Here is a 13,910-nt window from a genome sequence, read left to right on the forward strand (position 1 = left end):
TCTGTCTATAAGGAAAGTAATACTCTAGGAACTGATTCTTCTGTCTGGCATTTAAAGACCATTTCCACAGAAAGTTTTCTAAACAGTCTTTAAACAGAAATAAAAATGTCTTGTTCAAACACCCTGGAAGTTTCATCTTCTAGACTAACTGATAGGTGACGAGTTTGTTTGGATTCTAATAACAATATTCTTGAAAAATATGTAAAGCTACATAAGGAAAGCTTACTGGTCCGGTTATCGCCACATTCTGCAGTCGAGGATCCTCCCATTGTGTTCTCTTTGTATCTGCAAGATATTTCTTAATTAATTTAATTAACTTAGATTATGTTCAGAAATGAATGGGGGAGAATAACTACATTGTACATACTGTGGTTTATGAAGAATATTCTTCCATCTGTGTGAGTTCTCTCTTCCCACCCTGGCTGTAAGAAGGAGACACTTTTAATATAAATTTCTGATCTCGTATCTTGCACAGAACTCGATATGATCTGCAGTTGGGGGCATTCCCCCCCTTATGTATTCTCAGCGCTAGAATACAAAATATAGTACTTTTTGTATTAAAATTAAGCTGCATTTTCTCATGTGCAAGTTTTGATAATGCCAATTTAAGTATCTAATTTAAGTATATCTGCAAAACAAGTATAAAATGGTTTACTTACTGGTAACGGGCCCAGGTCTATTGGATCTAGGGAAGTCTTTCTCCTTGGATGAGCAGAAATTTTCAGTCTTGGATCTTCCTTTGAAAACAAAACAAGCAGCATGTTAAAATCCTTTTGTTGTTTTGCTTTAATTTTTTGCTCTTTATTAATGATTGTGTAAAGAATATGCCTAGTACCAATTAGATAATTGTTGCATATTCTGCAGCCAGGTAGTTCCTTGGAGATTCTCAGTCCTCCAAGAGCTCATCATCTAATGACCTCTCACGTTATTTATATACACACACACACACACATATATATATCTCTATGTATCTCCCTCATTCAACTCAGTTTTAGTGTAATTGAGTCAAGTTAATCTTTCCACATGGTTTCTGGCACACCTTATACTTTTTGGGTTTGGTGGTTGGGTTTTCTGGTGTTTTGTTTTGGTTTGTTTTTTGTTTTGTTTTGTTTTGGTTTGTTTTTTTTTTTTTTGGTTTTGGATTTGTTTTTTTGTGGGGTTTTTTGTTTGTTTGTTGTTTTTTTTGTTTGTTTGTTTTGGGTATTTTTGTGGTGTAGGGGGAAGGTGTTTGTGTTAAATGAGATCTTTACATAATCCTGAAAAAAGTAATCTTCATTTACAATTAATTTCATGCATTTCTCTAATTCTCTTTCACCTGACAGTAGCACTGACCTACTCCTTAAATGCTTAAATCCACCTATTATCACTGCCTAGTAGTGTGCAGTGCCACTCTGGAACTGTAGCTGTACAACTCCCTCACCCACAGTAGCTGCACCTGGCCTGCTGTCTGAAACATTTCAAAAAATGTGTTGTGCACTGTACCACATCATAAATTCAAGATAATGGATTTCCTGTTGAAGGTAAGTTTACAAAGCTGATTTCTGTTGCTAGCACATGTCAACTACCACAGTTTCACAGTTATGACAGAACTGTCATTTAGGAGATGCTTTACATCTGTGAAGCAGATTCATATATACATCAGTATTTTCCTCCTTCCAAGCTAAACTTCCAAGTCCTGATACGGTTTGTAAAATTCATAGTGTTCTACTCATGGTAGATATTTTAAATGACTTTGCTTTTTTATTACATTTTCCCTATTTTTTTATGTTCCTTAACAGACATGACACAGCTATCTTGGCACTAAAGCAATCTATAGAAGCTTGCTAAAAGCAGCAAAGCTTTGACTTGAAAGGTACTAGAATTTCATTCCATGAGAGCAGTTTTCCGTTACCCATGTTGTAGTTTTGGTATTGTGGTCAATAAAGAATGGTCTCCCATTGGGTGCATGTCGGACTTCCCAGCCTTTAGGGAGAAATCCTTGTTCCATTTCAGGCTGCTGCTGAGAAGACTGTTGTGATGAATCACTTGATGTTGCTTGTGGTTGTCTTCCTATAGAAATACTTTGTGCAGCTGAAAACTGACCTGTTTCCATAGCAGTCTATGGTAAATGACAAAAAAAATCAAATCAAAGCCCTGTAGAGCAATATATTTTTTCTATTAACCTGTATTTTTGTCTCATGAAAGCAGTTTCATAAAGCAAGTGCCAGACAGCACATAGATTTGTTTAGTCTAATATCAACAACACGGACTAACAATCACTGATTATGCTGCCAAGGTTAAAAGAAGTCTTTCAGGCTTCTCAGCTATCACTCTCCAGAAGGCTTCCTTGATACACTGATAGTAGAGTGACTTGCCATAAATACTACTGTTCCTAACTCTTCTTGCATTCTCTGAGATATTTTATGTCGTGCTTTACCAGTTTATGCCTTTGGCATGTTTTATTTCAAAGACATCTCTAAGCTTTACTTCTATTAGGTGAGATGTTGAAAAGATTAAACGAATAAAAAAACATTAATAAATCAGAAGACAGACAGTACCTGTACAACTGGCTTTATCCAGGTAGTGGTTCTAGAATTGTGATCTATATAGTATGACCTCCCTTTTTCATCTTGTCGTTCTTCCCAGCCTGGGGGTAATCCAGATGAAGTAGGCAGTAACTAAATATTAGTGATAACAGAAGAAAAACTGTTAGGAAAACTATGGAACAGACTGTGAAAAGGTTTTTATCTGTCAAATTAAAAACAACAAAACTATAACCCAGAAGGTTCAGGATTTTCACAAACTGGCTAAAATAGAAAAGCAGTATTAAGTCCTTACTGAACAGTAGGAAGTGACAAAACTTTTTTTTTTTTTTTTTTTTTATATTCGAAGCTCATCATCTATAAGAATTCATTTATATATGTGGTTTAGGCATGGCTGATCCAGCCTAGTACTTCTGACTATGACCTCATACTCTGCAGTGTCATCGTGAAAACATAATGCAAGGATGGTAGTACAACTTTTAATTATAAAGCAAACAATGTGAAAACCAAACTCATATCTTCATGGGAAGACTACTTCCTTCTGCCAGCATTAAACTAATATTAAACCATATCCACTAAGTTGTAAAGCTTTCATGCTCTAACTGAACTCCAACCTTGCCAGACTTATAATTGCAATTTTATCAGAACAGCTGCCAGAAGCAGAAGGCCAAATCTCATTTAAAACGTCAGCACATAATACATAGTTAAAAGTTTTACATGAAGAAAATCCTCCAGCATCTCTGCTACACAAGCCTATGGGTTTTTTTCGAAAAAGACGTACCACTGGATGTGCAGGCTGCTCTTCAACTCTGTATGTTTGCAGACTATCTCTTCTGCTGGAATGGTTCTTGAAGTAGTGAAGAGGCATGACATATTAGCTATTATTGCAGCTTTAAGGATGGCAGCAAACAGTCAACAGTGGTTACCTACTTTAAACTGTTGCAGTTTTCATCTTGAACAATGTGTCTTATTTGTTTTGAAATGTCAATTTAATGTAATATTTTTGAAACTCCTATTTTAACACTGATAAAAACATTAAATTCACAGTGTCTATTATAACCCAAAAACAGAATAATACAAAGGCTTGAGAAAGTTCTGAAAACCCTAACAATAGATGTTTTGGCACACAGAACAGTTAGTTGCAAACAGTTACATTACAATTGAATTTACAGAATAGAATTTACTGCATTATCTTCTCAGTAGATTAAAGCCTGTGACATATTAGAGATAATCTACTATTTGAAAAGTCGTGTTAAATTAAAAATTACAAGATACGAGAAACTGAGACATTCAGTTTGAGAATAATTCAATCCTTGGATTTCACAGTCTGAGATGGAATTAATAATATAACTGTTAATAGGAGGTATTTATGGAACTATCGGCAGTAACATTTTATGCAAAATATTATACATATTTCTCTACATTAGAAAAATAAGAAAAATAATTTACAGTGTAGGCTGCTGACTGGCCAGTAGCTGAACTTCCAGAGGTAGTAAGTCTGGTATTCAATTCTTCTGCAAGATAGGTCTGTATATCACAATTACTCTGTGAGAGAGGTATTGGAAGGTTCTGATTGCTATACATTGTTGCCTCGTCTTCAGTTATAATTTCCCAACTCTTTAAAAAGAAAATAAAGAAAAAAAACATTTTAGAAAAGTAGATCCAAATTACAAATAGTTAAGACAAGGTTTTTGACTAGACTGAAACGCAAGTAACTTTTTAGAAACATTTAGAGATTGTTTTTACCTCTGGGGAATCTCTGTTGTCTACATTTTCTGTATCCTCTGATATCTGCCGCCGATGAGTGAACGCGTGCTGGGCCTCCAACTGCACACTACCAATATCTGCCACAGCTTCGTTGTCCCTATTGGGGATGGTGGGAGGTGGAGGGGGTTGGGGGGAGTCAGCATACAGTAGCGTATTTTATCTTTCAACAGCAAGCTAGGCTAACAGCAAAAACATACATTATAGTCATTTTGGCAGAAGAAAAATAAACAATCATGATCTATAGAAATTAATGTAAACTGTTTAAAACCAATAAGCATTCATGTTAACATGCAATGTAAGTTAAACTAAGGAACGAAATAGCATTCCAGGTATTATTTCTGTAATTCATATGCTAAGGGAAAAAAAACCCAAGGTAAATAATTTAATGCAGTCCCTGCTGGGAAGGAGGAACCAGGCTTAGAGATAGAAAGTCATTTCCTTTCCATTACTATAGTTATTATCTCTTACAATTGCAACCATTTTCTATTTGAATACATACGTCCAGAGAACAGGAAGAGCCCTGTGCAGTTAAAATGACCCCTAGCCAGTAACCATTACACATGGGCTTGAAGGTTAAGCTATGGACAGCTTTCCACTAATTCTCAAGCTGTTCACTTTCTAGTTCTCCTTGCTTTCAATATAATTAGAACGTACTAGTTACACTAGTTAACATAAGACTTAAATTTTCAGGCCAAAAGACATACTGAGCAGTTGGTCTTTTCCACTGTGTTCTTCTGAATTCATGATTGACATAGTAGGTCCTGCCGAGGATGTCTTGCCTCTCTTCCCAGCCTGAAGGCAGCGGAGGAGATTCCTGCTGCTGCTGTTGTGGCTGGCTAGTGGCATCTGGTTGGTCCAATATAATCCACCCAGGCTAAGAGATAGAATATTAACTACTCTTAATATTGCTACAGTTGAATAAGTATCTCAATTTACTAAACCATCCCCCTTTTAAGGTACAGTTCCACTACATCTTAAACCAGTAAGATTGGCTCTGGGTTTTATTGTGCATATTTCTCAAAAAATTATAGGACAAATTATGCATGCAGAAATCTTATTTTTCACTTAAGTTCCTTAAACATATTAGCATGAAAAGTTTATGCCAGGAAAATAAAGAGCATTCATAGAATAGATAAATAAATAAATAGATAAAATAAAATAAATAAATTTCATTTCATACATATGCTGCAAATGTACTAGTCAGACAAGCACACAATTTAGTAACAAAATTTAATCACAGCAAAGGCAGTAATGCTAATTAGAGTTGTTTAAGTCTTGAAAAAATAATCCATTGATCTAAATTGGATATGCTTACACAAGATTACAAATATAAAGTAGTTAAGATCAAAATAACCCTATAAATTGGAGGGATTTTAAATTCTAAGACCAGCAAGATGTCAGTGTCTGGCTGGCTGGGGTCAAACAACATTGAACAACAGTAAAAATACCGGGCAATGATACTTCCATTAATTCTAAACCAAGAAAAGTTTTACACAGACATATGGCAAGTCAGTACCAGAACAAAACCAAAAGCCTAAAATATATTTTCTTTTTCAGATATACTGACAAAGCCACTCCTTCAGTTAGAAAAACTGCTCCAGAATTTTTATACAGACTTACAACTTTTATGTATGATACAAGCAATCACTTTTAACTTGTTTGTTTCAAAAACAGTATTTATAAATAGCTTAGTGATTCGTAAGATTTTTTTTTACCATAACCACCCTTAATAGTTCAAGACATTTGTGAGGTTTTTCAGCAACATATCCTTTCCCACCTCTAATTCTTCAGCCTGTTCAGTGGTTTCTTCTTCAGATCCATTGCTTTTAGGTAAGTAAGTCATTTTTAATCTAAGGTGGCCTTTAACTCTTGATTTATGGCTGCAGAAGAGAAAATAAAGTATTCTTATTTTGCACTCATGAAATTTTTACCTAGAAATAAAATAGCTTAAAAAGCACAGCTAGAGGATTATTCTTACGTTTCTCAACACAAACTTGGCTTTTTGTAATTTAAATTAATGCAATTTTCTAATGGTACTGAGTTTTTAGACTTCTGAATACGCCTTGACATTGTGCACCACAACTGGAAACCTTTCTTTTCAACCCACTCTTCTGAAAACTTCCCCGGTATCCAACACATAACAATAGAGAACAAGAAAGAATAATGGGAATTCAATTCATATAATTATAATAATCTGAGACTGCGTGCAGACAATCTATCAAGCATTATTTCAACCTACAGGACCTCCTTTTCCTAAAACTTTAAGTTACAGCTTATTTACTCAGCATTAGCCTCTCTTTATTTAGCTCAGTGCATCATTAGAAGCCTGCAATAGGATTTCCCCATATTGATTTTATTTAACATTTTTACCTGGTAAAGAAATCTGTCAAATTATCTCATCAGTTTTACTATCGGTATAAAGAAAAGAAGAGTCCTGAAAATATCACTAGTGAGTCAGTTGGATACCTACATATCATCTTATTAAAATAAAGAAAAAAACCCCAAACCCTGCACACCACTAAGGTCTAATGCTTTGCTTTTTGGGTTTTTTTTGCCATGCAGAAAATTAGATTTCCTGATATTCATTAAAAACATTTCATGTTGAATTATAAACATGTTCATTCAGATCATATTTTGGTCTCAGAGAAACCCATACCCTTTTGAAAGAGTAAGTAGCCTACTATCCTTGTAATACAATAGTTAAGGCAATTCATTTCAGAGTATTAACACGCTAACAATTCTTACTCAGCTTGAGGTATCAGGAAGGTAGTAACCTTATTAACATTCACATCTACGCAAATCGCAAATGCAAATATGAGCAAAATTGAAGAACATGCATTAACAATACTAAAGCATCTAAAAGTTACAGTAAGATTTCAAGACAGAAAAGTGCCTGAACCTGTGGCAGTATCTGTTAATACAAAGCATTGCCAAATTCATGTGGTAGACACAAGAAGAGGTCAGATCCTTAACTAACAAACAACAGTTAAAGTTAAATTTCTGTAGAGACAATTAATATTATTCTTCATTCATTTATAGGATAGGAAATGTTAAATTCAGAAAAATAGATCAAAACGAAACTTGACAGTCATTAACTCTGTTAAAACCACTGATCAGCTAAAAATCAAGCAGTGTAAAATACTTAAAAAAAAATACTTCTGCTACCAATATGGCTGGGAAAGACCTACAGATCCCACACATTCTGATGTTATTTCCAAATGGGAAACTATTATCTGACAAATATTGACATGCATTTTATGTATTTTATTTCTAATAAAAGTTGCTAAAACTGCTCAGATTTAGGTTAAGAATCTACGTTTTAAAAACAAACATGAAACATGTAACAGTAATATCTGTGTCAAAGTGTTGCCTATATTTTAAAAATCCCTTGTTTTTTTTTAATACAGGCTTTCCTAAATGTTAAGCAGCTTTGTAGTTTAAGTTTTGCTATGTTTATAACTAAGGTCATATGAAACTGCTTGCATGAAGCAGGCAAACAAGAGAAGAAGGCAGGAAACAATTCTGAGTTGAAAAGGGATAAATGAGTTATGGCATACCACGGGTCACTTGTTTAGCGAAACAGTAAATTGTTCTGATGAAGTTATAATGTGAATTATATCATGGCCTGAAGAAAAATGGTTTATTCTTAACAAATAATCTACAAGTATGGTCTATTCTTAACAAATAATCTGTAAGTACTTAAATGCTGACTTTTTAGTAGAACGACAAATATCCTACTCGATAGATGCTCAAACTTCTTTGATGAAAACATAAAAATTTAAACAATATTTGCATATGTACAAGTTTATTCAAAAATGAAGGCTGGAATTTTTATGTGGCATTTACTAACCTTCTGGGATGAAGAACAAAATCCTTAAATGTATATGGTCTCTCCATACTTGGATTTTCTGTCTGGAATAAGAAAAATATTTTCAAGAAAAATCTGTATCAAACTCTTGAAGTTAAGGAAAATGGTCAGAAATTTACACTAAGTTTCTTTACAGGCCATATAGCATTTTAAGATTTAAATTATAGGTTTAGGTACAGTAATAGCAATTCCAGCTTTAATCTTAGTAATAAGGTTAATTCCTCAGTTCAAGAAAAATAAAAATAGCCTTTCAGCATGTACATATATTACAGTTTCTAAAGCACAGAAAAAAACTTAGCCTGAAATCAAGAAACAGATTATCAATTCCCCCATTTAAAAGATCTATCATAACTCTTTTTCCTCACTTAGTATTTTTCAATTATTTTTTATGCAGAACATAAATAAATAATCAGTTCTAGTTTTAGGACTTGGGGATAATAAATAATCACAGAAGAATCCATTATAAGAATATCTCTGTTTCAATTCACAAAAATTCAGTTGCTCAGCAAAAAGAAGCACAGAGATAAACAGACAAAATTTTATAAATATACATTCCAGGTACAGGTAGAGAAATATAAATGAGGGACCATTAAAGAAAACAAAAATATTTCTTTTTCTGGTGAATGTAAATACTTACAAACCATCTGAAGTTCTGCAATTCTTACAAAAACATTTTATTTTTATCAATACCGTGTGTTTACGAATGTCTGTAAATCTCTTTTTTTAAGAGTTTTGTTTGTTTTTTGTTTCTTCCCCAGATGTTTGTAAATTCTGGGGAGTAACTCTAGGCTCTCATTAATCAGTACATTTTAACCATTTCAAGAAGTACTGTATAATATGAGGAGAAACTTGCAATTGCTATATTTGTAGGCTTTTTAATTAAGAACAATGGAACATGCTGCAATCCTCAAAGGCTGAACTATTTCCATCATAGTATTTAAAAAAAAAAATATCTAATGTGTGTCAACATTTGATAGGAAAGAAAACAAAAAAAAGTCCAGAATCTAAAGGTTAGACAATATTAAGTTAGAGATTTTAGAATTTTATTTGGAACTATTGAGCTTTTTTATGAAGTCCTAAGAGTAAATTTTACTGAATGTGATAACTATTACACCAAATCTCAGAAAGAAAAATGCTTTCTTGTATTTCAGACTTTTCAGTGTAAGCTCTTACTACAATTTAGAAATACGACATTCAAATTGAAGTGTTCCACCCTCTCTGAATTAAAACGCTGATCTTCAATTCTGTAATGATATATGTTACATTGGTGTTATCGGCAGGATCAGGTTCTATACTTATAAACTTAATTATCTTACAAGTATGGTAAATAGTGCTTTGAAATTAAAGTGGAATTAAGCTTGGGTTTTAGTTTTGTGCCATTTTGCGGTTCCCCTCACCAACATTACATTATTTCTACCAAAACACACACAGTAGAAATATATCAGAAGAGAAAAAGAAAAATATTATCTTCTTAATCTAAGTTTTACAATTATTTTTCTGACTTTCCAGAAACAACAGTTGTCTTCTAAACAATGTTAGATTACATTTGGACTAATAAATTTTGGTTTTGGAAAGACAATTTTTATCTGCCAACTATACTACCTTGCAGATGATTTGTCTTTTTATATCTCCTTGATTAGCAGCTATTTTTAGTTATGAACAGTCTGCATTTGCACAATATCAAGCAAAACCAATACTGCGTGTAATGAAGAATTTATAAACCAATTATATCTATCAAAGATATATTTACTTACATAAATGAAAGACCTTCCAAAAAATCCACCAATACTTGGGCCAATCAAGTACAATGGGTATAGATGGCAAGACCAAGTAATTAAGAACAAGGGACCAAGGAGACGGAGACAAAGAGGAGATAGGAAAAAGTTGACATTTGAGGAAGAAAATAGTCATGAAAATATTCAAGTGAGGCTCTGTAACCCCCCCAAAAAAAGAAGAAAGAAAATGCACCCACGTCTCCACATACTGCTGTCCAGCTTACTAATGGGAAGTAAGAACACAGACAGTCTTCTCCAAAGGGACATTATGGCCAGCCTTTCCAATACATCTGACTGAGGGATAGGAGTTAGTGTGATCTTGCATCCCAATTAGAGTGGGAAAACTTCACATGTCTGTAACTACTCCTGACATGGTTCTTACTAGAATAAAAGAACAACTGCTCTTGGAAAGGTTTTGCCGCGGTTGTTATCCTGTCTTTAAAACAGCTGCTGATAAATATGTATTTGCTAATGTTTTGAGACCTCAGAAGAAAATGAAAACGCTTGCTTACTTCAGTGTTCTTGGGGATATTTTTTTAAAATTAAGTGTGCTTTGCAAAAGGAATGTGAAAACTAAAATAAAAAAATAAAAAAATATGTACAAAGCAATACTAGCTCAATTTCCCACTTACCCTCTTCTGTATCTGTTTATGGAAATAAGGAATATTAAAATTAAATTTGTACACTTTAAAGCATTTTAAGAAATATGACAATAGTTACAACTTCTTCTGGTCTTTAAGCCTGTTTCAAACCTTGCATTTTTATTCTTGAAAAGGCTAAAAGCACTCCTAACTCTCATAGCAGCAGAAACCAATATCTAAACACAAGGTGACCTACATTTTAAAATAAATATCAACACTAAAAAACCCTTAACAAATCCACAAAAGAAAACCAAAACAAAAACCCCACAGAGCAGAAGAATTTAATAATTTATATTATCAGTATGGTTAGCTTCCTTAAATGACTAACACAGTTGCATACAGAATCAATCAGTTTTGCCTTTCAGTCTTAGAACAATAACAAACAAAAAATACAAACCGGTAACTGATAAAGAGGAATATCCACTTGCCCAAGAAAATCATCTCGAGTCTACAGAAAATAAAAACAAACAAAAAACACAGAAAGCTTAAAGTTGCAAAGTGTTTTAAAAACATTATTCCAAAGCCCTGATAGCATACTAATGCTTTCTAAGAATTTGAAGACATTTTTAAATTACAAACATTAAACTCGTTCTGTACAGAACAAGTTCTGATTGAGCCAACATTCACAGCCTTGGACCATTCTGCCTTCCTCAACCTAAATGAAGTTTGAGGGAGCTGGGGTGGAAATTGTTTTTTAAAATCATATAAATCATATAACACTAATCAAATAGGAGAGACTTGTTCAGCATCAGGACAAAGATGTCAGCATTTCCAGTAGAAACAGCGTCCTAAAGGGCAAAGAGTAAAGACAGTTTTCCCTTAGTTTTTTCAGTAAAATAATTGTCTTGGTATGTGCTTAAGCAGCTAAACATTTATTACAAATTAACACAGAAAGACCTTCCTCCTAGGAGTGCCTGACAATTTCTGTAAGCCTAGGCAGATGTTCAAAATAGGAATATATAAACATTTCTTTCTTTTCAAAATAATATAGCTGCTGTCAAAAATAAGACAAAGCAAAAATAAGTTTTATCTGTGCTAGGTGCTTTGGAAGTTCCAGCAATTCCAGCAGTCCCAAGCACGGCACCAGGAGCTTCAAGTTTAGCATCTCCCTTACCCATGCCCAACATCCCTGTTGATATCTGAAAATATGCTAAAGTTTGTTATAGCTATGAAAAAATACCATTTGCCTACACGCATTGCAAAGTTTTGTTTTAACAACTAAAATCTGAAAGATTCTGCCCTGACTTGGATGTCTGGACTGTCTGACTGCAACCAGACTACGAATGCAGCAACTCTGGAGCCTGATTCCCTCCAGCGTACACTGTAGTACCTTGGGAGGGACTGACAACACATGGTATCATTGTACAGCTTACTTTCGATCATCAATTTTTGCTTGTCAAAAGAAATTAAGATTTTAATAATTTATGTGGGTAATTTCAAGTGTTTGCCAATAACCACTGCCGACAGTCAAAGTACTTTACTTGACTTCTTACTGGATTACTGGAGCATATGCTGAGTTGTTTCAAATTCATTTGCAACTTGAAAGCCTTTGCAAACCTCCACAAAAGCAGGAAAATGTATTATAGGAGCCATTTAATATGAAGATTTTTAGCACACAGTCAGTGTGCTAAATCAAGAGGGCTTGAAATTTTAAAAAGGTATGTATAAGCCGCCTATGGCATTTTTCAAAAATCTACACTATAACAAGACTACACTTTTTCACACGGACAGAGCAAGGAACTGAAAGTTTTCAACAGTGTTGTGTAGGCAGCCTCTGGATTTCTAGTCTTACTGATTTTTCGAGCTAACAAAAGATTTGGTGCCTATTCCTTCCTAAATCTGTTGGTGTACCACAAGCTTTTATTCAAACTCATCACCCAAGGATTTGATGGTCTTCTTCCATTAAACTTTCCACTATAAGGCTCTGCATCTCACTGACATTTATTCACTCTACCTTGGGACAAAGCTGTGTGTTTCACCTTTCTTTTAGCATGACTATATTTTTTATTTTCAGTGCCAATGTTTTGCAGTATTAAAACTCCGGGCTACTAATTTTTTTTTTGTCCTATCGACAGCATTCTCCATTCAAACCACTCTGACACTAAAGGCTATAGGTATTTTTTTAAGTATTTATTTCTCCCTTAGTAATTCCAGTACCACTTTTCTTTAGCTCTGTTGTCTCAAGTTTGTCCGTTTCATCTTTAAACTGTGTATGTATATGGAGAGCCAGTGCCTCACATTTCTATAAGCTCTAATTTTTATACCTCCAAAAAGCACAACTAGACTGTAGAGCTTGTCATAGATGATAACATCTTAGAAATCTAGAGATACATAACTTTCAATTTAATTTATAGTGTGTATGCCTTATATTCAGATTGGGGGGGTGGGGTGGTGGAAATAAAACCAAAACACGCACCTTTTCAGTTCACAAACTTGATTGAGATAGAAAGCTACAACAGGTTTTCATACCTGAAAAGTCTGAAGCTTCCCTGAACTACTGAAGGAAAACTTTCTGTATTATTATAGACCACAAGCTTCTGGAAAAACATAGCTATCATTTTTGCCTATGAGGTTCTTTTTAAAATGGCACAGCACATACCATGTTAAAAGGCTTAGTATTTGTAAAGTTCTTGGCAATCCTCAAGTGGAGCATGCCTTTCAAATAAATTACTGGAATGTGGGACAAAAGTCTGCTGTATTTTAGAAAACCTCAGAACATTATGTTTGTTACCAGTATTATTTTAGTACAGGCTCCTGTTATTCACTTAATTATTTTGCTGTCTGTCCTGCTATTTTTAGTAGAGCTAGCCTTGATAACCAACCTTTAGCAGTATTTTCTCCTCCAGCCAGAGAGTAAAATCCTCCAGTGGAGATTTTTGTTGACCTCCAAACAAGTAATACATAGATCAGATAGCAGGAATGCTCTTTAGCAATGTGCCTCACTAAGACAAGCTGACTAAATGCCTTCAAAGAAGTGTCAAAGGCCCTTTGAAACAGACATCGCACACATTAACAATTAAAAGCTGATGAATTTGAAACTGTGTTTGATCTGAATTTTGAACTGAATTTGATCTCTGTTTCATGAGAGCAAGCATCCCAGTTTTTTCAAGACAAATGGGTCAGTTGTTCTTGTCAACTTTTATTTCTTAACAGCCAGAGAACTCAAACTTTCTGTTTGCCAAACTATAAGTGCATAAACCTCAATTAATGATGTAGTACTAACAAAAAGGCCTTTTATTTTACTGATTCATTGGTTTAGTCTATAGAAAGTTATTAAAAACATGTGAGAACACACAGCTGCTGTACACAATACATTTAAAGAACTCTAGTGCAATGC

General features: G+C 34.0%; 1 protein-coding gene across 4 annotated transcripts in view; it reads right to left on the reverse strand.

Moving 5' to 3' along the window:
* Positions 1-13,910, reverse strand: part of NEDD4 (NEDD4 E3 ubiquitin protein ligase) — a 62,213-nt gene that overhangs the window by 14,265 nt on the left and 34,038 nt on the right. For 2 of the 4 annotated variants that reach the window (XM_042804094.1, XM_032999267.2), the window contains 12 exons: positions 10,971-11,021; positions 8,140-8,201; positions 6,067-6,169; positions 4,994-5,163; positions 4,269-4,386; positions 3,972-4,139; positions 3,304-3,369; positions 2,538-2,657; positions 1,892-2,098; positions 660-737; positions 368-422; positions 227-285 (listed from right to left, as the gene is read on the reverse strand). In XM_042804094.1, coding sequence (XP_042660028.1) covers positions 227-285; positions 368-422; positions 660-737; positions 1,892-2,098; positions 2,538-2,657; positions 3,304-3,369; positions 3,972-4,139; positions 4,269-4,386; positions 4,994-5,163; positions 6,067-6,169; positions 8,140-8,201; positions 10,971-11,021 — 1,257 coding nt within the window. Of the gene's footprint in view, positions 1-226; positions 286-367; positions 423-659; positions 738-1,891; positions 2,099-2,537; positions 2,658-3,303; positions 3,370-3,971; positions 4,140-4,268; positions 4,387-4,993; positions 5,164-6,066; positions 6,170-8,139; positions 8,202-9,911; positions 9,946-10,125; positions 10,186-10,970; positions 11,022-13,910 lie in introns of those variants that run through there. The other 2 variants (XM_042804095.1, XM_032999253.2) reach the window with 2 other exon arrangements.

This window comes from Tyto alba, unplaced genomic scaffold (assembly GCF_018691265.1).
Source record: "Tyto alba isolate M040663 unplaced genomic scaffold, T.alba_DEE_v4.0 Super-Scaffold_41, whole genome shotgun sequence".
NCBI classification, from domain to species: Eukaryota; Metazoa; Chordata; class Aves; order Strigiformes; family Tytonidae; genus Tyto; species Tyto alba.